The 26,826-nt window shown below is 24.0% G+C and overlaps 1 protein-coding gene across 2 annotated transcripts in view; it reads right to left on the reverse strand.

The window, feature by feature from the left end:
• LOC100871590 (lachesin) overlaps positions 1 to 26,826 on the reverse strand; it is a 94,659-nt gene that overhangs the window by 33,609 nt on the left and 34,224 nt on the right. For both annotated transcript variants that reach the window (XM_031919098.2, XM_031919097.2), the window contains 2 exons: positions 24,102 to 24,208; positions 15,139 to 15,324 (listed from right to left, as the gene is read on the reverse strand). In XM_031919098.2, coding sequence (XP_031774958.1) covers positions 15,139 to 15,324; positions 24,102 to 24,208 — 293 coding nt within the window. The remainder of the gene's footprint in view (positions 1 to 15,138; positions 15,325 to 24,101; positions 24,209 to 26,826) is intronic.

Here is a 26,826-nt window from a genome sequence, read left to right on the forward strand (position 1 = left end):
TTTCGTAATTATAAATTTTTGAATAATTTATATCTTTTCATAGAAACTTTATCTAAATCGTAAAATTTGAATTTTAAAAATTTTAATAAAAGTTTGAAGATTATAAAAGTCGTAATTTGATAAAATAAAAATATTTATAGTTATATAGTTATATATCTATATATGTAAATAAATTATATTTTTATTTAAATTAAAAATTTTTATTAATAAATTTATATAATATATTTTTATTACATTTCATTACATTTTTTACATTAACATAGCAATATAATAATTATTAAATATATGTATACTTTTCAATAATGTTACATGTTATTATTATTATTATTCTTTAATGTAGTGTAATGTAAAGTAAATTTATATTAGGATTATTAAAACAAAATTTCTTTATAGCATAAATAGATAATTAGTATAATATTATATTATAATTATTATATGATATTACATTATCATATTACATTTTTTATATTCTGAAACGTGTTTAAGTATCTAATAATTTAATTTAATATTGCTAAAAATATAAAAACAAACAAATATAGTTTTTTTTGACCCAGTTTTATTATGATATTTTCTGTTTCAATCTTTTCGAGATGCAATCAGTAATATTATTTATCATGCTTTTAATCATTTACGAGTCCTTTTTGAACTTCTTTCTATTATTCTATCTAATATTTAAACAATTTTTTGTGTATTTTCAAAGATGTCATATCAGATTTAATATAGCTCTTAGTGGTTTTGCCAACATAAATAATCAAGGATAAATAAATATATATAAATGAAATTTTCATTTTTTTCTTGATATTAAGTAAAATACATATGTATATAATTTATTTATAATAATAAATAAATAAAATTACGATAAATTAAAGCATAGTATTCTTTATAATTCTAATATCGATAATACAATATCTGGTACATCATGAGAACAATAAATAGTTTATCGTAACTTATTCTTCACTCTTTAAGCACACAATAATTAGTTTATAACTATTCTATTATTCAAAAATATTTAAAATTTTTTAATCATTTTATATAGAAAGAATTTTTATTAATCGAAAAAATAATAAAACCTGCATATCTTAAGATGTGAAAAAATAAAAAAAAAATTCATATAATTTAATACAAAAATTTAAAAGATTAGCCCAATTGATTGATTGAAACATAAATTGATTACTTCGACTTAATTTGTCTCTTGTCTATTTTTTATTAAGTATATAATTAAAATTCAAATATAAAAATTTGAAAAATGAAAAACGTATTCACTCGGGGGCCCCAGTCTCCCTTACATCTCGACTAAATTACAGCACTTTAAAATGAATGAACTTAAATAGACTCCAATATAATCCGTTATGCTCTCCAAAAATATGGTTGCATAAAATTATATAAGTCGGCCGGTATTCAGAGGGTGGAAGCCGAGCGTGCAATTGCACCGGGGGGCCGCACCTTACCTCCAAGAGCGGTATATTTCACAGGGCATGCCAAAACTCGTCCCCCGCCAAATATATTTTCCGACACGCACCGGAACCAGCCAGAATTTAATGTTAATGATACGCTTAACGGCTGCACAATGCATCAAGTAAATTTCCTTTCTTACCCAATCTCTAAATTATATCCGTGCGCATTACTCTATTCGCGAGTGGGACTCTGAATAACATAAGAGCCCCTAAATCCTGCTTGTATTTCGCCTCCCTTGCACTGAAGTAACATATCACGGGGTTGTAAAGCGACTCAGGGGTGCACGTGTACCCCTTCACTCGCCAAGAAAACTACTAAATGAGCGTACCGCAGCTTTTTAATTAACGACATGCGGTGAATAATAACCGATTCGATGTGATTGAATATTGTCGTTTATTAAATTTTATTAAATTAAATTTTTCAGTCGATTTATTTATTGAATTTTGGAAATAATAATTTCACGAGTAGAGATAGTAATTTTTTGATCAATTGCTATATTTTGTTTTTGCATGATAAAATTAATAATTTTTATATGTTTATTATTTTTTTTTTTTTTGAAATAACAAGATACACCTATTCGTGCGTTAAAAAGCGGATAATTTTATCTAAAAGAAATTAAATTACGCTTCAATTCAAACCATTCAATTTTTATATAATTACATTTTTTTAATATTTTCAAAGACAAGTGAGATATTCAAGGTGGCAAAGAGATGTTATAATAATATATAAAAATAATGTATGCATTTTTGTTTATTTTTTATAAATTGTATAAAGTAAATTATAATTAAGTGGAACGTGGAAAATTATTTTTCGTACCATTCTCTATTATTGATTTTCTTTTAAACTTGGAATTTTAATACCAATAGCATTTCAGTCATTATAACAAAGTTTCGCAATTATGAATAAATATATATAGAATTAAATATTATAAATTATTTTTGCGAGACACTTTTAGAGATTCGATTCTAGAAGTGAAAACAAACATAAAAGTTAGTATATGAAATTGTTAATTCAGGCTTATTTATTGAGTTATAAGCAATTTAAGTTTGTATTAGCTAAAACGAGACAGAAACTGAATGAGAAAGTGTATGACAGTAATAAAACTGCATCACTCATTTCCGTTCCGTTTTATTTAATACTAATTTAATTGTTTATAACTCATAAATAAATTTTAATTGAAATTGATTTTTTATACCAACTTTTGTTTTGTTGATCTTTAGAATTAAAAAATTTCCTACGAATATATTAACATTTTGTATAAAACAACAAACTTTACTGTTTCTCGAGAATCCTAAAATTAAAATTTTTTAATTTCGTCTTCCGTATTAATATATTAATAACAATAGACGATTTTATATGAAGAAAAAAAATATAATTATCAAGTTTCATTTTTTAAAAAATATAAATTTATTTTGTAACTTATAACTTTATACTTTTTCATGTATCAAAATAAAATATTATTTATTTTATCATTTCTAATTTTAGATAATATTTACGAAATATCTTTTATAATTACGATTATAAAGAGCAAAACGAAAAAATTGGTATACAAATATAGTTATAATCACATAGCCGTTCTCTATCTCACTTGCAAATTTAAATTGTTTATAACTCAATAAGTAAGTCTGAATCAATACCAATTTTTCTATTTATTTTCCTTTTTAATAAGATAGACTCTCCAAAGATATTCCACGAATACATTAATAACCTGTGTATTGTTTTATTTAACATTATTCATTTTAGAATGAATATCACGTTTCTAAAAATATACAAAATTCATTAATTAAATTTCACTTAAATTCATGGCCGAAAAAATTGATCACTTTAAACGGCTACCACACGTAGGAGGCGTATGAACAAGTGAGTGACGATGAAGAAAAAATAGAAACGTTTGGAGGAATTTTTATTTTCTCTTTTTTCCCCCTCTTTTTCTCTCTTTTTCGCCGTTTCCACTGTGAAATTACATTTGCTCGTTCATTACTCATTTACTGGCTGATTTCGCTTCTAGCTATGCGAGGTGCAAGCGATCGACTTTTACCCGTCGTTCTCTCTTTTCAAAAATCGGTGCATTCCCAGGGATGAGAGAACATCTTTTCTTAGTTTCTTCTCTGGATGCATTCGTCGTTTTCTTGCGTTAGAAGATTTGTTACACCTGGTGCGCGCTGATTGATCGCGGAAAGATTCGTTCGGGAATGGTTCAGTATATAGATGGTAGTTCTTTTTGCGAATGGTTCCTGAACGATGGTCGAGAAAGTTTCGTAAAAAGATGGCTGTTATTGAAACGAATTTTGTGCGGGAATCATTTTGCGTAGAATTGTTGGCGAAGAAAATGTTGAAAAATAAAATGTATTTTCACACGAACAATGAAATATCTTGTTATTAAATATATTATATGGGAAGTCACTTAAAACGATTCCTTTAAATTTTTTTCTACTAAACTATTTATCGAAGAATATTTCAATAAATGAATACTATTATTTGATTTCGAAGAACGATTAAAGGAATAATAAATTTTTTTATAAAGGAACGCGTATTTAAGATATATTTATTATTTATTTAGATATGTTAGAAAAAATTAATAGATAATTTATTAAACTATTCAAATTGAAGAACATTTGAACATGTAAAATAATAATGACTGTTTATGATTACATATAATATTGATTAAGGTTATATATAATATTAATATAAAATATTCAAATATCTCGTTGATAAATGATTTATATGATTATAAATAATTTATAAATAATTTAATATTTAATATTAAATTATAGGAATTTACGAGAATTAAAATTTCAAAGAATCAATTTGTATAACTCACTCTCATAATAGTGCTGAACTGAAAAGAAATGTAATAATTTTAATTTAAATTAGATTAGTTTTAACTTAATTAATTTTAATTTGAACTGAAATATTTAAAATTAGTTTAAAACTAGCTTAGAATTATCAAAATATTATTTTATCAATGTGATATCATAATCTTGACTAAGACTAAGATTGACTAAGATTGGCTTCTAGTTAAATAGTCTTCAGAAGAGAATAAAGAATAAATTTAAGATTAATCACATAATCAAATCAAGTCTAAAAAGTCAAATTGTTACTCTTCCATACAAAAAATTCTTCCTTCAATTGCTTTTCTTTCTTTATTAATTTTTAAAAATCGCATTATTATTCAAATTAAATTCAAAGTTTGCAATTTTTCAAAAAAGTTTTTGTAAACAAAATTTTTCACAAATATTTCTTTTTGTTGCTATAAATACAACAAAATTCAATGTATCTTATCCATTTGCTTTTCTTTATTAATTTTAATATCGAAGCATTTTATACATTATATTTAAAAATTTATCAATATCATTCAAATCAATATCATTCTAAGTTTGTAAAAATATTTACAATCTTATACATTGTATATCATACAAAAATTCTTTTGTTCTTCTCTCCTTCTCTTTTTACAAAAACTATATATACCAAATAATCAACCAAGTTCAACAATCCTCCAAAAACTTGATCTCTCAAATACCAACAAAGGTCTAGAACTATCCTCATTAATCGTGTTCCACTTCAATCACTCAGCAACCAAAATCATTACAAGACGTTACGAGTATCTCTCAACAGCAAACGAGCTTCCACATTATTTAGCGAATCCATCACGATTCCTTCCGGGATCCGCAGACAAGTGGATATAAACGAGACAGTATAACCACGAAACCTCAATCCACCTCAATCCACGACTTTTCCAAAATGGCCGTGAGTCGAGACGCGAAACGTTTGTACAGTCGAAGGAACTTGGCCTTTAATGTCTTTACACTCCACTTAAGGTTTAAGGAAGCCAGCCAACAGTCGGCAGAACGTGGAGAAGACACCTGTTCTTACGTCTCAACCGCGAGGTGTGCACGTAATTACGAGGATGTAATCTACGCTACGACGAAACTTCAATCGTTATAACCGAGTTGTCTCGCAAGTCACCGAACTGCTTAAAACAGTCTCAACGAATACGTCGCCAGGGAGATACTTGGGGAACACAGGAGAACAGTGCCTCCCTCTGGTGGCCTTCACATTCTATCTTTCTCTCTCTCTACACGCGTGTGTCTCTATACGTCTCTCTTATCTGTTACCTTGCCACGTGACAGTTCAGTGACAGGTAGACACGTGCCTGAGCGCATAAACTTGCCGGTGTCACGAGTGAATTATGAAACTTCGCATTATTCCATAAATTAATTATCGTCTAATAGGATATGAGTCTATGAGGATGTTGATAAATATACACGTTAATCGAAATACTGTATGATCGATCAATTTGTTTAATGACTGTAAGGCCAGCTGGCCTGTAATCAGCTTTTAAAGGATCGTTCATCTTGATGATAGCCGGAAGCTGTACGAAGCTAGCTTAATTCGTGGCAAGAATTACTGGTTATCTTGGAAAGTGCCTCGTTAGCGGTATTTTAAATATGCGTATATGAACATGGACCGATTGGATGTAAATATATTAGTTGATTGAGAAATTTGATTATTCATTTCAGAATTATTCATTTGAAGAATTTGAAAATTCATTTGGTGTGATTATGTTGTGATAATTAAAATTTTATATTTACATAGAAAATGAAAATAATTTTTATCTATAAGGATAATCCCGTTTAATAATATTGAAAAATGTTTAAAATAAAAATTGAATGGCTTCGAAGGATATTTCAATGCCATTAGATTGTTTTTTCAAAATAATCATATAGTTAATATGCTAATGCAGATTGCGTTATTTTCTATTAAAAAATATTAAGCTATTTATAATAAAAAGAATTTTGATAAAAAAACCAAGAAAATATGAAATATTTAAATTCTTACAATTAGATTCTATAAAAAGAAACATTGATTCAAAGTCTTTATAAAAATATTTCTTCAAATGAAAAAAATATCGAAAATATCATTATCTTATTTTTCTTTAAATAAAACATATTTTTACTATTTTTATTTCTCTCATGTACAAATTATTAATGCATGGAACATGTTTAGAAAATCGATTTTAGAGAATAAAACAAATAGAAAAATTGATATGCAAAAATGTTGCTTGAGTTTTATTTAATTTATAAGCAATTTGTTTACGTCAGATGAAATAATGCAATAACAGAGTGCAATAATGTAACAAAGACAAAGCTGTACTATCTTTATCTTGTTTAATCTAATGCAAATTGCTTATAACTTAATAAATAAATATTCGATCGATATTTTTGTATGTCAACTTTTGTGTTCGTTTTCTAAAATTTCTAGAATTGATCCCTTTACAAATATAATTAATATTCTGTTATAATTTCTGAAAAAAATCATCCTCACAATAGGATTGTTCAATTTGATATTTTCTATATTTCAATGTGTATAAATGGATAATTTAAAATCAATTTCATATATTAATTTCTTTCAAACAAATTGATAATAATTTTATATCTTCCTTGTAATTTCAATTCATTTAATATTGCATTCAATTCTGCTTATTTTCTACAGATATTTTAAAATTTTTCTTTTATATAGTACGATAATTCGTAATTCATTTTCGAATATTATAATATTACGTAATTTACGTAATTTAATATTATTAATTATATAAATTAATCTTTCGTTGATACTAAATAACACATTGATTCCTCTGTGTAAGAAGAATATAATATTAAGCTAATTATTAGCATAAATAAAATATTGAGAAATATTATTTATTTTCTGATAATTGATTTTCTACAAATATTTAATTATATTTAATTATATAATAAATTTTTACATTTAATTATATTTCTATAGTAAATTAAAAATAAATTAAAATTATAATATCTTAAGACCTCTTATTTATAAACTTTTTATATGTGTTGTTTCTTATTTTTTGTATTTTCTTATTTATGAAGTAAAAGTATAATAAATATCTTGTTAACAATGCTTATGTCAATATCCATCTAATTCTGAAGACTTTAGTTATTTCAAAAACTTTAACGAAAAACTAGATGACAGTGTCGTGATAATTGAAGGGATAACTTTGATTGACATATCAGGAAATATTTTAATCTGAATATAATAAAAAATTTTTAAATATCTTCGAGAAAAATTTTTATATTTGGTTGAAAAATTATTTTCTGAAGAATAATATTTCTGCAAATATTTAATTGAAACGAAACGTCGCATTTGTAAATGCAATTGTAGGTATTTTAACCGAGCCAGTTCATTAATAAGCAGGCTTATCGTTAAAATATACACAAAATAAATATTAACAAGTATAAAAAGAAATAATATTATGAAATGCTTTTTAGCATGTTTCGACAGAATTCAAGTTGTATCTTTGGTTGAATATTCTCAAGTTTTAATTATCCCTTTTTTCGTCCCGAGAGCAAAATGCTCCAGATGTTTAAACGAGTCATATTTAAAAAATATTGCGTAATAATTTATACTAATTACACGAACTGAATATATTTCGCATAGAGAGACAATTGTAAAAACTAGAAGGGAAAGAGCGCGACATTTCGTCGAGACAGTACGGAAACGAAGAGAAAATACAATTAGTGGGAATCAGACTTATTCGGAAATTCCCTGTTATTTTGTCATTTGTATATTCTTGCGTTTGCATTTCCTAATTAAACAAAAGTTTTTCTTGGAATATTTAAAAATTTTTAAAAATCTTATTTATCAATTACGAATAAAATTTGTAAATAAATATTACGTGTTATTATATTGTGAACATTTCAACGTTTTACTCTTATTTCATGTTTGATTAAAAATAATTAATTATTAATAATGCTTAATATCTAGCATAATAATATTTATTTATTATACAAATTATTATTTATGATAATAATGTATAGTAAAGAAATTGTTAGGTAAATATAAAATAGAATATATATCTATACATGTAACAATTAGAACTTAATATTTAATATTAAAAAATTATATTATTATCTTTTATGTTTATATTATTGTTATTTATTTCCACAGATTTGAAAAAATTTTAGATTTGAAATTCTATGACTAAATTGATATATATTTTTCTTTAAATTTTAAAAACTTTAAAATCCTTGTACTATACCGTTAAAAGTATAAAAATATATTTTATAACTAAAAAGATATTATTTAGGATACATCCCATTAATCCTATTGAAAAAATTTAAATAAAATAAATGATAATTTCGAAATGCTTATAACAACTTGATCATACTCATTGTATATAATGATAAATTAAAAATGATTTATCAAGAAATATTTTTTCTTAAAAATTTCAATTTTTCTACTAGTAATATTTCTTTATATAAAAGAAATTCTAGTTTATTTCCTATAACAAATTTTTTTTTATAAATGACGTGTTATACAGAAGTTTAAATAAAAAGAAATTTTTATATAATAAAGGGCGTTTGAAGTTTCTTTGAAAGGTAGAAAAAAATATGAAATATAAAAAGAATCGAAGAAACGAGACAAGAATAGACAATCAATGTAATCATTATTTATCAATACCTTTTGAAATGTTTTCTTTCTACCATTAGCAACCTGAGTTATTTTGAGGGATAAAAGGAAGTTTTATTCTTTCATTTCTTTGGAACGAGCTTTTATTTTTATTGAAAAAAATTTTAAACATTTCATTTAACGATCATTTGCTAAATTATGGACTTTAAGAAATATGGACTACAATGTTTATATATATTTTTGATAAAAATTTCTCCAAGTTTTTCCGAAATTTGAAATAATAAGAATCAGATCTAAAAATAAAATTATCATTCAAATAAATTCAAATAAAATTTTAAATTATCATTTTCTCGAAATTTTAAAATTTCATGTTATATCCTTAACAAAATTTCGAACGATATCATATTTCAAAAATTTCTAAAACAAATTCCATATCATAAATATTAATATATCGAAACGTATTGAAATAATGTATAAAAATTCATTTCTCCAATCCCGACACTCCCCAAGAAACGAAAGAACAGATCAATAAAGGAAGAAACATACAAATTGACGTCATCTATCTGCCCCAATCCAGATCTACATAATCTTTATAAAATCCTCGAAGATCTACCATCTCGCTGTCACAGTATTAATATCACGATAAATCCGAGTGAAAGCTTCGCGTTATCCTCACGGATCCATTCTTATTCCATGGTGGAATGCCCTAAAATTTCCTTCTGTTGCAACGGCGACGATTGTTCGAAAAATAATACCGTTTCCGAGATTTTCAGCTGATCTCGGACAACAATTTATCGCTGGCTCAACACCACGTTGAATATTAATAGTCAAAGAGACTGTCCTCCCTATTAAACGTATTACGCAAAGCAACCGGATGAGATTTCACCCGTCTTCACTGTAAACATATTTCATACCGTGGCACATTTTGTTGTAGCCGCGCACGACGAGAACACGCTCGAAAGAAGCCGGCGCGTTGAAGTCGCACGGAAACGAGCAGGGAAATACGGTTACCCGAAACGAAACTGCTCATTCAGAACTCCCCCCTGCGGAAGAGCGACGTCGAGTTTTACCACTCGAGAAAGGGGGATATATATATATATATATAGAGAGAGAGAGAGAGAAACGAATTTCGAGATGGCCTAACGTCGGTGGAAGCGAAGGGGACAGGGAGAGACGTATATATTCAACCTGGAAAGATTTCCTACCGATTGACTGGGAGAGAAAGAGAAAGAGACGATGAAGGAACAAAAGAAAAGCTGAAAAGATTTTATACTCGATTGACTGAGACATTTTTACTAATGTTTCTCACGTTCATTACTTAGACTTGCTCTTGTAACAAGCGAGAGTTAGGATGGACATTTAAGTTGGCGACCCGCGTAATTTTTCTTGCACTATTCAAGATTGCATTGTTTCTTCATCGAGAGAGAAAGAGAGATAGAGGAGAGATTCCTAGACAGGTGTGTGGGGGAAGGTTGGATTCAATCTGAAACGTCGGAAAATTAGATCTCAAAGAGAAACTCGAGTCTATCTCGCACCGTATCACACTTTGCCGAAGCGAGGCGAAGGTAAAAGGATGGGGTGGAAGAGGGTCATATACTTTGCCGAGTGGTGTGTACGTATGGCGCAACCGTGCTCGATGCTACTAGGATGAGAAGGTTGGTTGGTTGGTTGGAAGTCGAAGGAATGAAAAGTGACATTTGTGCTTTAGAGAAAATAGCTCGTTAAGCACCCTTACTTCCCTTCCTTCTCGCACCTATCGGGGAACGTAGAATTTTTCTCTGGATCTGGTACGATTGAAATGTACGAAAGGAACGTGATATACGGGAAGTCATTTGTGACGCGAAAGTCACAGGGAATGGTACTTATGATCAATTTTATACTCGAACAATTTGATATATTCACGTCTATTAAACAAAAATGGGGAACTTCAACGGAGAAGAATAACTTACCAGGTTTTACTTTTAGAAGCATATTTTTAGAAGTCGAAAAATGCAAGAAGTTGTAATAGTATAATGAAGAATTTAATAAAGGAAAGATTTGAAAAGAATTTTTAAACAAGAAAAAATTTTATATAAAATTATGCTCGCGATGTTCGATTATATTTGTAATGAATTAAATTGACATGTGATTCTTTTTAAATTGATTAAAAAGAAATCTTTTCAATTATAGGTTTGAAAATGAAATAGTAGGTCTTTTTAATGTAATTTTTAAAAATTATAAAAAAATTTGAAATTATAATCTAATAACTAATATTTTAAATTGTAAAATAGTAATATAGAATTATTAATATAGAGGATCTAAAATATAATAAATCTGATTAATTAAAATAACTAAATAATTTTATATATTATTTTTGAAAAATTTTTTAAAAATAAATTATATTTTAAATTTTTATAAAATTTTAGTCAAACTGATAAAATATCATTATTAAGAATATTTATTACGAAAGTTTATTGGACAATACAGTATTGAAAAGATATAGTCCATGCTTTTATGAATTTAAATATAAACATATAATTTCATTATAGAATAAGAATAAAAAATAAAATAATATTATTTAATATTTATTATTATTATAACTATATAAACTGTATTATAGAATTAATTATATACTATATTATAATATAAAATTTATAAACAACATATTCATTAGAACATAGATATCCTAAAATATAAATTGTAAATTGTTTATGAACAAAAAGTTCATAACCTAAATTACAATACATTATTAATTTTTTCAATTTTTATTAAAAATAGAATTGAAGAAAATATTGAAATATATAGCGTATAAGACTTCTTTAAATTTTACTTTATTTGCTTTTGAGAAAAACTATAGAATATGACAGTGGTACCATTTATATGATAGATGTTAGAGATCGATCGAGGAATATTCTGTTTTTTTTTTTTTTTTTTTTTTTGCTTTTTTTATTCGAATTGCGATTGCATTGTATTCTTTTTTTCAAGAGTGAAATTTTATTCTACCGTGAATTCTGTGTTCATGAGTGCGTTGAAATTTTTAGCGTGGAAAGGAAATGGGTCGTCTCGTTCCTCGTCAATTTTATACAAGGTTATTTGCTTTCCACGCGTCTGAAACAGAGAAACTTGGTGAAATAGGTAAAATATAAATTTTTATACTCGCATTTAGATCATCGTTCTCGTAGCCGCAGACCACAGATAAAATTTAACTTCGTTTACCATAAATACCAACAATTCTATGATTTTGCATACCGTGAAATAATCATCTGCTAAAGTTATTGAAAAGACATTGTAATCTAACGAATTTAATAAAAAACTATCTTAATTTCATATAAATTTTAAAGTTTTAAGAAAAAAATCTAAAATTTTAATAAGAATACAACGAAAAATTGATCGTATTTTTATTTCTTAAAGTAATCTTATCATTTAGATGAAAGATTTGCTTATCATTTGAGGAATTTGAAATTAATGAAATTTTGAGAAATTGAGGATGATTTAGTTTAGTTGATTAGGTTTGTACAAAGTAAACAAAATGATTTCATAATCTTGAATATCTTATTTGATTTTTTATAAGAAAAAATATTTCAAATAGAAATTGAATAATATAGAAATATTAATTGTTTATATATTAATTGAATGGCATGTTGTTAAAAAAAATATTAATTCTATTTTCAATAGAAACTTAATTAATTTAAATGATATTATAATTTGTATTTTGCAATCTTTTATATAACAAGTTTTACAATAGATTTTAAAATTAAAACATTTCTTAAAATAATAATTCTTGTTAAAAAAGAATATTATATTAAAAGTTGTTATTGTTGTTGTTATTATTATTATTATTATTATTATTATTAATTTTGTAATGATATGTTACATTAATTAATGCATTAAAAATTATATAAATAATTCTATTTAAAAAAAAATTGACTTTTATATAAACTCTAATACATCTATTTGCATAAAAGTTATTAATAACAATTATAATATTTTTTGCGAAAAAAAGCAATTTTAAATATTATTAAAAATAATGGAGATATTTTATTTTGCAGTTGACAAAGTGATTTTATTCATTCTGTATAATGAATTCAGAAAGACTTATAATGGATTTCAGTAACTATTTGTTAATCAAAATGCAAGAGGCGGTTAACTAACATCTAATAGAGCTTATCCTCCGTTAGGGGGAAAATGATTGAAGCTTAAGTGTTATTTCGAAAGTGTTCACGAGCGAGAACTGGCATTCCTGAACTGGTGAAGACGGCTTGTTAAGTTTCCTGGTATGCTGTGCTTCTACGAGCTTCTGGAGAAATGCCTTCGATACCTTGCAGAGATTGTAACACCATAGATAATACTGGCAAATTTCCATATTTTAGCTAATAGTACAGCGACTATCATCAGCGACTATCATTAGAAATTGATAAATTTCCATCATTTGATAATTTGTTTTATTGTGAATACTTCAATTAATATTGCATAATATAAATAATTTTATAAATAATAAAAATTTAAAATAAAAAATATTCTGATATCATTCTATTATAAAATAGAAATAACTATTCAAAAATATAATATTATTTAAAATTATTTTAAATTACTTAAAAAATATATCATGATAAATAATATTTATTGGATATTCTCAAAACAAAGAAAATTAACTGAAATAAAAAAGAAAAAAATATATATATAAGAAAATATAATTTTATTTTATTTTTTATTATTTAACTATTTTTCATCAGATCTATATGATCTATCTATGAAATAAAATTTACATTTATATAAATACATACATAATAAATTTACATATTATTTATTTATACGAATACTTTTAATTATATATAATTTTCATAAAAATTATAATTCTTTCTTTTATTATGACTATAAGAGATACAAATATATAGTATAAGTGAAAAGAACAATAGGATTAAATTATAAAAATTAATAAAACATTATAATTTAATTACTTTTTTAAAATTGATAAAAAGCATTAAAATTTCCTAAAAATTTTACAAAAGTTATTTTTTTAGAAAAATAAAGATATATTTTCTTTAAATTTTTATCAATAGTTAGTTTCTCTCTTTTGTAATATTTAAGATTATATTTATATATGTTTTTATTGGCTTTCTGATAATTCTGTTATTTTACATAATAATGAATAAGGAATACATATATGTATAGATTTATCATAGCAAAGGAATTTGATATCGTGTAAAAGATCGTAGAGAGCCACTTAATTGGAATTGATGCGCTCCGAAACCGATATGCATCCTAGAACTTTATCGATCTAAATAGTGTCGGTGATACCGTTTCCAATTAGTTATTTCGCCAAGTTTCTTGGCTTACCACTATTCGTCCTACCAGCTAAACTGTGCGCAGAAAGCTCTGATTCCAACCGCTTAGTTACTGAAAACGCTCGAAACAGCAAGCAACTAAACTCCTCTGATAGCCATTTGCGCCTAAACAAATAGCCTCGTTTCTTTTGAGTCATCAAGTGTCATTTATATATAAAAGTAATTAAAAGTATTAGATATACGAGTATTAGACTCATTTGAAGTAAAGTAAAAAATAACAAGTTATTATTATATGATGGATGAGTATTACTAATTATTTTATTTAAATAAATTAACTTTTATTTTTTTTTCAATATGATAAATGATTGAATTTTTAATTTGAGAACTTTTACAATGTAATTACATTGTTAGAAAGACATTCATAATTTCATTAATGTAGCAAATAAAAAAAAAATAGATATAATAATATCTCATCACATAGATAGAATAATATTCAAGAATATTTGAAAAATTATTTGACGTTATTCAAATAAAAAATGAAATAAAAAAATTATTTGAAAACGAAATAACAAAATGATCTAAAAAAAATTATTTATTTGTAATGAACAAATAACAAATAAAACATGATTAAATAACACATGATTGTTTCAAATAATATTTAGTTGAATAAAATGATATATTAATTATCATTTTTAAAAGACATTTTTTATTTCAATAGTGCTCAAGATTAGAAAATTTTAATTACAGAATATTAATCTTTCATAAGACATTTAATAAATTATTTATAATTATTTAATAAATTAAAATTTTTTTTAATATTCCAGAGTTACAATAAAATTAATTTATTATAAACTGTTATTCATAATTTTTGCAATTAATTATCATAAATCTTTGAAATTAGGAAAACCAAAAGATCCATATAATATAATATAATTGCAACATTTAATAGTTTAAAATTTAAAATAATTTTGAAATAATAATAGTATGAACTTACTTGACTTTTCATTGGATCTGTATTAATCTGGCACATATAGAGTCCCTCGTCTTCTTGTTGTACATTCTTTATATGAAGATTCCACATGGTATGATCACTATGAGATACCGAGACTCTGTTGTTGTGAGTTATTACGTGATCGTGGATTGCCTGAATTGCCTTACTGTCCACTTTCAGCCAGCCAACCTGCAAAAATATTTATTTACTATTAGAAATCCAATATAAACGATAGAACATCGAGATGAATATTCTATTATATTGTACGATGTATATTTTATCTATTATACGATGATCTATATGATGAATATTTTAATATATTTCAAAATGAAACTAAATTATTATTTCATTTCATAAAAAAATTAAATAAGATAAAAATTTTAATTTTAATTTTTTACTTTTCTGCAGATAATATTTTATAATGTTGACAATCTTTTTAAAATTTTAAAAAGATTTCTAAAAATTCTGATGTTTTTTCGTTCATAAATACGATAAAAATTCAAATTTTACTTTGTTTCTTAGAAATCCTATTTTATAATTCTATCAAATTTTAAAACTTTAAAAAAATTTATAAAAATTTAACAATTTGAATAGAAAAAATGTACATATTTTATTGAAAAATGAACTATAGTTTTTCAACAGATCTTTTAAATTATAATTATAAAATCTGAAATTACTATGAAGAAATTGAAATATTACTTATTTTCATGTTATATTTCATGTTATATATTTTCCTATATCCTTCTCATCTCATAATTTCTATTTTAATTATGGAATTAATATAAGAATCGATTAAATAATATTCTGATTACTAATAATCAATATTTAATCCTACAAACATTATTTAAACGTATACCTATTATAACATAGCATTATGCAAAATAAAAAATTATGCTTATAAAATATATTGCAATAACAAAACAAAATTCTGTTTAAGTTCCATATTTTATCAATTTTCTATAAAAATATATTTTTATGTAATATGTCTTCTAAGAATTATGTTTTTTCTTAATACATATATATAATGAATCACTTAAAATTTTTAACTTAATTAAAATTAAAATTTCGAAATTTTTAATATGATATTCTTATTTAAAAAGCGTTTTAATTTCTTGAAAAATACACTTTATTCTTTAATCTTACAAGGAAAAAAATTCAAGAGAGTTTAAGCCAGATAATGGCTAAGATATCAAAATAAAAATATCAGATTATATGAATTTATTGATTATTAAAATTTATTTATATTAATTTATATTATTTTATTATTATTATAATCTTAATTATATTAATAAGAGATGTAATAAATAAAAAATTTCTCAGAAAGAAGGGAAATATTTAAAATATATGGAATATTTGAACATTTGTTGAAAATTTTCAAAATTAAATAAAACATTTCCAAAAATCTTAAGTTTTCATCATGTCAAATCCAAAAAAAAAAAAAAAAATTGTAAGATTTCAATTAATGGGAAAAAAAGCACAATCAAACAATGCAAAATTATTCTTTGTCATTTTTTCCCTAATTCCATTAACTATTTAAAGTCATAGCTCGTCCCAGTTATTAGATGCATTCCGCATAGCTGTCCAACTGGAAGGATCGCTCATGAAACAGCGTCATTTAAGTAGCAATGAAATCACGATGTGTCCATGGTGTCAAGTTTTTGAAGCGGTTAATTCAATTTAGCGAGCAATTTACTACAGCCACGCAGGTTGAGCCTGTTAGTCAAGTGTAAGTCCCCCGGTCAGGTCGAAAGGGTTAATGAGACGGCAGCACACGGAGCAAACGAGGACGATCAGAGGGCAGGGGCGTGTTCATGGATTTCGACGGTCGAGAACACCGCAATTTCCCTATAGACAGGCCGAATACGGAATACAAACAAGCCGGATACCTACGCCACGGCCGGAGAGACACGTATAGGCGGCGCGTACGCGCCTTCTATCTCCTTAGCCAAACTTCGGGACGATATTTGCATTTTCCTTACAATATTCCAAAATCTCGCGAAGTCGCAGAGGCGTACTACAGAGGATCTCGAGAAACGCTTGTATTAATAGAAAAGGGGTTACCGGGTGTGCTCGAGGGATGTCGTAATGGTGTTCGAAATTGTTTTTGGAAAGTGGCTCTCGCTCCCGGAAAGATGTAATTGAAATTTATTCCTGCCGTGTGTACAATCAAATGCAGACGGCTAGCAACGAGATTGTGCCTCTTCAGCATTGTAAAATTCCTTATCAAACGTAGTTTCGAAAATAATCTTGGAGCACAAGATATATGTCGGATAATGCATCAATATCGATGAGATTAATTGATTCTTATGAGAGCAATGAATCGTTCAAATTAGATAGGAAAATATTTAATAAGAGAAATGTATTAGTGTAAAAATTAAATTAATCGTTTTATATCGATCTAGGATATGTATTCCAGAATATAATCAATGAATTATACATACATACATGATTCATTTTATAAATTATTTGAATAATGAAATTCAATGTATATGATAATCGATGTTCTACTATATTTATAAATATTAATGGTCATTCATTTATTATAGATTGAAAATATTAATTAATTATAAATAATTAATTTATTATTTATTATAAATTGTTAATTTTTTATTAAAATCGAATATAAATTTTTAATAATAAATAAATAATATAGAATTCAAATAAATCATATAGCAATTTGATGTTCTTTAGAAAAATATAATTCAAAAATTTTAAATAAATATCAAGGAAAGAAACAAATTGACAATATTTTGTTATTGATGAAATTAACGATTAATTCTATCATATATATTATATTTATAAAGTTAATTTGCTAGAAAAATCTTAAATATTTATAATTTTAAAATAGTATATTCATACTTATTTAAATCGAATTTTAATAAGTGATGAAGAGAAAAAAGAAAAAAATAAATAAATTAAGAAGATTAAAAGTTATATATTATAATATAATATATATCCTTTCTTATTATTATTATATTCTATTATATTAATCTAAATATAAATTAATAATAATTAATAATAATGAAACTATAAATCTGAAATTAGAATTTATGAAATAAAAAAGTCATATATTTTATTCTAAATATATTAAATAAAAAAAATTAAACAAATAGGAAAATGCATTAATAGTTATAATTTATATTAGAATAAAACTTCAAATAAAAGAATAAAATTTTATTCTTTTATTCCATTCTAAATTTTATTTGTTTCTTATTAACAATCAATAAAGATTAGAATCAAAATCTATAATTTTTTTTAAAAGAAAACGATTTGAAAAGATCCTTTCATAATAAATTTAAATTTTCATAAATTTATATCTTAAAATATAGCATTTTAATTATTTAATCGATTCAAGTATCCATTTATATATTGTATTTCATAGATAAATATTAAAAAAAGATATTTCTGAAATTCTGCAAATTAAAGTTGAACTAAAGTACGTCAATTAATATAATGATATTAAAAATTGAATATTTTATTTTTGCTATATATCTTTTCGTACATTGTATCTATAATTTATAACATAGGTTGATTTAATATATCATTTTATCATATACTTAGATGAAAACTTTTCTCTAGATAATATTTATTTTTCTTATTCTTGCTATATTAATGTTTTAATTCTATCTTATTGAAGAAATTAGCATGAATTAACATATTTAAGAAATTAACATGATTTTGTGTTTTGAACAACTTTTTAATGAATTTTTCTCATTTTAAATATCCTATATTGAGAATATTATAATATTACAAAAATTTTAATTTTTTTTCGATTAAAAAAAAAAATTCAAATGAAAAATGCTTCCTAGTATTAAATGTTAAAAAATATAAATGTAGAACTCCAACAATCCTAATGGAATTTTCAAAATATGATTAGTTTGCAATTAGTTTAATTGTCTGGTCTAATATTCGTTGGACAGAGAGAAGTATTGAATTATGAAATAATCTGGGAGAAATTGTGAATGCACGCTTCATTCGCATCGTCGGACTTACACTGGCTCGGCATTAAGTTTCAAATGAAAAATTAGCAGCAGTTGCTCGTTACCACTTTACTCTCGCATAATGTCATTAGACGCTCGTAACCAGATTATTTATCTCTTTATAGCCGTGCCAAAGCGTTCTTAACGAGAGGGAGCAGGCTTGTTGCTACACGACCTGTGTTCACCACCTGAACACGCCCTTTTGAATTTTTAACATCCTTTTATTATCCACCTTTTCGTTTGGCTCTCGTTAAAATTGAAACAAGCTTTACACCACTCGTTGTGGTAAACCGCAAAATTTTCTGTATGTAGCAAGAATTATAGGATGGAATTTGTTCCTATTTCGACTTAGTAAACACAAATTTATCCACTCCCGTTTCATTTCTACTTAAAACCATGACTTTAAACGGTGATAGCGTAGAAAATATCGTATTAAAACTCCTATTAGGAAAAGTGGGCAATAATCGTTTTAGCTTTGTTACGTTCTTTAGATTATTTTCGATCCAATTGTTTCTTTCTTTTCATTTTCTTTTTTTTTTTTCATTCCTAACAAATTTTTTTAAATTTGAACAAAATTTAATATATTGTTGACATTTGATATTTCTCTTCTCTCAATTTTATATATAGAATAAACAAAATAATTTGTAAAATAATGTAATTAAAGGAAATAAGCAATAAGTAAATAGTAAATTAAAAGTGGCTTATGTAATTGTTTAGATAAAATTGTTAATAATAAAATTGTACATGTTAGATTTAAGTTCTGAAATATTGTTAATTAATATTTAATGTGTCAGAAATTATTGTCAAATACGAATATAATGGAGGTTTTAATAAAAGAATAGACATAAAACAGAAATTTTCGAATATTTGTCTTTTCTTATAATTATTATGTGTAACTACTATATTTTTCAAAAAGAATCAAAAAATAATTCTTTATCTTATCCAAATATTTTGTTGATTTGTGTATATAATCGATAATGTGTTTACGTTCACATTCTTTATTAAAAATTTTTTATTAAAAATTGAATTATAAATGTTCATTTTTATCACAAATACTGAAATCATTGGTATCAGTTGTATCAGTATTTGAGCAATAATATTATATAATAATATTATAATTCAATGTTTATTAATTTTACGATCAAAAGCCTTAATTTTTTTTATGAGAAACTAAAATCTTTTTCACTTTCCAAAAGAAGTTCGTTTCATCAACGTTGTATATATTTTACAAATAATACTTCTAGTTGATTAAAATTTATTAAAATTGAGTATCAAAACTTTTACAGCATCATTATTTGCTGAAAACTTGTCATCTGAAATATTTAATGTTCAGATAGTGTGACGTAATTTAAATTTTGTTAACCAACCAGATGCTTTGAAATCTGAATTTCCGTTTAATTACTGATTAAATTCGAAAGGTTTTTCGCATAGAATAAATCCAAATATTGGCATTTTTTTGATTTGTATTATAAAAATCATGATAGCAAAATGTAGAATATTTATTTTTTTGTCTTTATTAAAATTTTATTTATATATATGTATATATATATATATATATATATATATATATATATATATATATATATATATATAGACAAGAAAATATAATGATTAGATAAAAATTTAAATTCAAATAATTTGTCTTTGAATATTAAAATTCTATTATATTATTGTAATATTGTATGTAATATATGTATAGAGCTTATCATTCATTTTTGATTATCATTTGTTTTTTCTTTTTTTAAATAATTTAAATATTGTATAACTTTTCTACTATCTTTTTTTAAATAATTTTTTTTTAATATAATAATAATGATATATAGCAAAATTTTAAATATATAAAATATTTAGATTTTTGAAAGAAATATTCCCAGACAAAATTGTATTCAAAACATAAATTTGAAAACTGAAATTTTGAAAATGAATTTTACTTCTTTAAAATAATTTTTCCAAAAAAAGTTACTCCATGTACAATCTATTATGTTTCACATACAAATAAACTTTTAATAAAATCAGAATCTTCGAGTTAAATGGAATTTAGTAGAAATTTTTAAAATAGTATTCGAATACTTTTATAGACTAGTATATGTAACCAAAAAGAGAGTACTTATACTCCAATTATTTTATGATTGTGATTAATATGGATGTGTTTTCACAAAGCTATCTATTATAAAAGTAATATATTCTGCTTAAAATTACTTATAATTTCAAAATAAATTTTAGCTGATATTTTTATATATTAATTTTTACATTTGTCCAATCGATTCTCAGAATATTATTTATGAATATATGAATATTAATTTTTTATATATGATGTTAATATATTCGTGAGACACTTTTGGAGATCAAAACAAATATCATTAACTGAATGAAAGTTGATGTACAAAAATTAAGGCTTATTTATTCAATTATAACCAATTGAAGTTTGTATTAAATAAAATGAAAGAAACGGAAAGAAAAGAGAGATTCTATTTCTATTACATGCTCCTCGTATTTCATTCTTGCTTTGTTTCATCTAATGCGAACTTAAATTGATTAACTTAAAAAATAAATCTCAATCGACATTGTTATAGATTAACTTTTATGTTCGTTTTGACTTCTAGAAAAAAAAATTAAATATGACCTTTTAAATATTTTATTAAAAATAGACTTTATGCTATACACACATCAATTATTAAAAAAAATAATACGACATACAGAATGTACGTATATATTAAATTGGATTTACAATTGGCAAATGGAAAAGCAAAGTTTGTCTTGTTTGAAACAATTGTTTGAACAATCTTATAAGAGAAAAATATATCTCTAACAGTTATGGCCATAAACTATTTAAGAATTCTGGATAAAAATGTTAATAATCTAATAATATTGCAACGCGGATAAAGATATAATTAAATTTATATCGTTCAGCGCTGACTTCATTAAAAAAGGAAGTTGAAGATTTTTCAAATTGTTATTCCTCCTCTTGTAATACTTCCTCTTTTCCTATAGGGAAAATACACCACGATGACGCGTAATGAAATTGTCTTTATGGTTGCGGATATGAAATCCAATACGACAGGGGAAATGGTTCTATTTTTGTGTTCAAACATAAGGATGTGGCAGCAGGAAGGATATCGAATCAAGAAGAGTGCTTGTGGAATTTATTGGTATACAGGTTGTTTGAGAAATTGGTTTTGTCGACAAAGATATTTTATTTGGACAAAAGAGAGTGATGTAAAATTCGCTACGACCGATTTTTAAAAAAGTGATCGTCGAATATTATTTGTTGAAGATATCATACGTTAAAAATAAATAATTTGAGTTTTAACATAATATATTATAAATCTTTTCAATATAATAAATATAAAATCTTATATCATCTTAAAAGAAAATTTATTTAAATTGAAAATTTTATTTTTAATGAGAGAGAGAGAGAGAGAGAGAGAGACAGAGACAGAGATCAATATAAATATTTCAATATCCTAAAATACAAAATTTTCTTTTAAAATAATGAAAAGAATATTGAAATTTTAAAAATTGATTTCACCACTTCAATATTCAATTTGCTAAAAATATCTATATACATATAATCTATTATGCTATTACATATATTATTTTATTTGACATATTAATGTATTTAATATATTATGTATTTTATTCGAAAAATTTTGTTAGTTTAGTTCATGTATATATGAATATTTTTATGATTGAACAGTACATTATAGAAAATAATATCATTTTAATATTGTAGACAGAAAATCAAAAGTTATAAGATTAAAAATATGACTTTAATTTTTCAGATCTCACATATAAAAAAATATTTTTTACAAAATTAATTTTTGAAATTCCACAAAGATTTTAAAATTTTGATTTTTTGGTTAAGTTAAATAGTTCTTATAAAATTAATTTTTGACATCTCACAAAAAATTTGAAATTTTTATTTTTTAGTTAGGCAATATATTCGTAATAAATAATGTGATTTATTTGCAAATTTTGTAAAATTAAAATAAAAAAACCTAGCTCATTAAATATATAAATTATGTTGTTTTTTAAAATAATTATTTGGTAATGATAAAAATTCACATTTTTATTTAAGAAATTAAATGTTTTTAATTTTTATCGATTTTTTTAGCTTGAATAACATTTTTATCTTTAATTTAAAATGTGACCGTGTATGATTAACAATTTATAATGTTCTTTCTTTTTGTAAATTGTAACATAAAATGTTTTTTCATGTTGTTATGCTCTGTTTGGTAATTTAAGGTTGTAATTGATATAATAATTATTTTGCCAATATGATAGAATTTACTTTCTGTACAAAAGTTCAAAAATATAAAAATAATTTAAAAAATAAAAAAAGTTATACGTTATTCTTATTGATTTATATAAAAAATGTTACATATACATAAAAATTAAATGTCATAATAGGTATTTTTTAAATTCTCATAAAAATAAAAATTATATTCTATCTTGTGTCATATTAAAAATAAAATTCTCAATAATCATGATTTTCAGATTTTATAAAAGCAATTATAATAATAATTATCATTATATTTAATATCATTTTAAATTCCATTTAAAGTTTTTTAATGTCCATGATAATATTCATATATTAAAACAAAATCGTTAAATCAATCTCAATTTTATAATTACAACTCAAAATAAATTTCTTTTCAAATTTCTTATTATTATTAACAGATAAATTTATTAATTAAATATATTAATTATTACAATAATATTTCCATAAAAAATTGATGTACGATAAATGTGATAATAAATGTGATAAAAAATATTCTATTCTATTGAAGAATAAACGTATATGCAAATATTTTTTTATAACTATTATAACAGTTCTCAATCTTTTCACAATAATTGAAACATGTATGTTAGATTGAAATAAAAATATGCTAAAAGTGAGTAAAAGTGACGGCTACACATATTCTGCCATCGTTGCAAGAATTTCATACATCAGCGGTTGATGAATTTTCATAGGAAGAAACTTACCCTGTAACCTCCCAAATGTTTGACCAGACACGTAAAAGTTGCGTCCCTTCCTAACGCCACTGTTAGATTCGAGATAGGGGCGGCGAATTCGGGTGGGAAAGCACCGCCTGAAACAGATATATACGATGCATGTGAAAAACTCTCACAGATTTGCATATCGTGTTTAGTATAGTTTAGAGACATTCATTTATTGTATAAGAGAGACATATTTGGGTGAAGAATGATCGAACTAAGGAGCAAGAAACGAGATAAGTTCGTAAGCAAACGGAAAATTTTGTGATCGATCAGAAAAATCAATTGTGTATATTAAAACATTCTGAGAATGAAGACAATGGAATAGTTTTCATCATTATATTTCTTGTTGGAGTCCTTGAATGACAGATATAAGTTTAAAGAAAAACATTATTACGTACAATTATTTGGCAAAAAATATTTGATCAATTTTTAAAATTCAATGCTAGATAATATTTGACGAAATAGATATTTCAAATATTATCTAATCTCTTCAGCTTAAATAAGATGGTTTTTTAAATAGAATAGAATGATAAAATTTTAAATAAAATATTTTATTAGTCTCATAAGTAATATTTTTTCGATTCATTCTTAGTAAAACCTAAGAGTTTCTGTGCAAAAAATTAAATATTGAAAAAAATTAAAATAGAAATAAGTAAATAATGATGATAAAAGATATTTTTGCACTTAGAAAAATCAACTATACCATGATTTTCGATACTATATAAATATAAAGAAAAATTAGAAAACTTTGTATTCAAAAATGTATTGAATTCGAATCATTTTTATTTTAATATTTAAAATAAAAGGAATAAAATAATTCGAGACAATATTGAAATATTTTTAATATTCTTTAAGTAAAATATTATTTTCAAATACTATATTAAAAATTTATTTGTAAATGTAAATAAAATATTTCATTTTCAAAATTATACCAATATTTTAAAATAAGAATTATTTATTATATATAATTTAATAATTTTATTTAATAAATAGAATTATTTATTATTTACTATTTGAAATAGTATTTTATTTGGCTCTGTTTAAAATCTATAGATTTTCACATCTTTTGATTTCTGCATCAATTGATTTTGATAAAATTTTCAGCATATATATAAATTTACAAAAGATATTGACTAATTTTTTATTATAGGCTCAGATAAAAAAATTGTAAAAAACAATTTTTATTATTTTTTCACGATCAATTTTTTTTTTAATTTTCTTACGTTAATTATATATTAATATGAATTAATTACTTGACTCGAAGTTCGATTTACAAAAAGATAAAAAAATTATTGTAAATTGTGATTCAAAATAGATTCTAAGTAATAAATATTTTGAGATATTATTTCATAAATTTGAAATTTCAACGTATCTTGATAAATTTAAAAAATATTTCTCTTGACTATTGATATGATATCGATTAATTGTCTGCCTATAAATCTTATTTTATATAATTTATAACTTTAAAAAGAAACTTTATTTAACCTTAAAAGAAGATTTAAACTTTTAACGTACAAAAGTTTTAATACATGGTTACTTGGATTACATTACACATATATAATATATATTTTTTCTATATTTGAAAATTAATTTTGTCCAATTAATATATGGTAATCGAACGTCATCTAATAATTAAAATAATAAACTGAAGAAAATATCGATGACTTATTGCACGAATATTGTATATCTACTTTGAATATTTTAGAAAACAATAGATTTAAAAATTCAATGATACAATTGATTCAAAGAATACAATATATAATTATTCAGGAATATACAATGAACAAAAAATTTTCAATAAATTTTTGAAATAAATTTAAATATAATTTTATAAAGAAGAATAAGACTTCTATTTAATCGAATTTCCTTAAAAAAATGATACAATAAACCATCGATATCCATAAGAAAAAAATGATAATATCATCCAAATACTTATTGCTTTTTGATCAAAAACATTTATGCATCCTTTTTTTTTCTTTATATTCGAAAATATAATTCGAGTACATGATGTACAAACAAGAAGAATACAATAATAGAATGATTATTTCGAAAACGAAATAACATTCAAGTTTGTATATTATATTTCACATTTAATGCTTCTGTTAAATTATTTTTGTAGTTAACACGGAATCGTTATTTATTATTTAATGGCTCGGTTGCACGGAACGACATTTCAAATATTTTTCGCGTAGGTATGATGTTACTCTCTTTCCCCTCTTTCCATTTCGTCCCCTACACTATACGCGTTTATTTATGCGAATCCATTATCCTGCCCTTCGTAAAATATACTGAATAATATCCCGTGATCCTGACGTAAGCATTACCATTGTTTTTGACTTTAACGTATGCGAATTCTTTTCAACGTGTGCGGAATGATATACGTAATTATGGCATTTAAAATGTCGTAATAAATTTCTTAAACAGATGGTAAGATAAAACTAATTATTTTTAAAAAGGGAATACAAATATACATGTTACGCTATGATGTTAAACTGTGTGCAGAATATGAACTATATAATAAACAAAAAAAGAAATGAATCTATATAAGAAGAAAATCTATAATTTTTTTTGTTCAAAATTTTATTTTCAAGGAAAATTAAAAATTCGAGTATATTTTGTTAAGTTAATTAAGTTAGTTGAACTTACATCATTAGTTTTATTATATTTATTATATTTAGTTATTATTATTTTTTTATTGAATTTTTCTTTT

Source organism: Apis florea, unplaced genomic scaffold, assembly GCF_048593485.1.
Source record: "Apis florea isolate Af1SG1 unplaced genomic scaffold, ASM4859348v1 contig_3696_pilon, whole genome shotgun sequence".
NCBI classification, from domain to species: domain Eukaryota; kingdom Metazoa; phylum Arthropoda; class Insecta; order Hymenoptera; family Apidae; genus Apis; species Apis florea.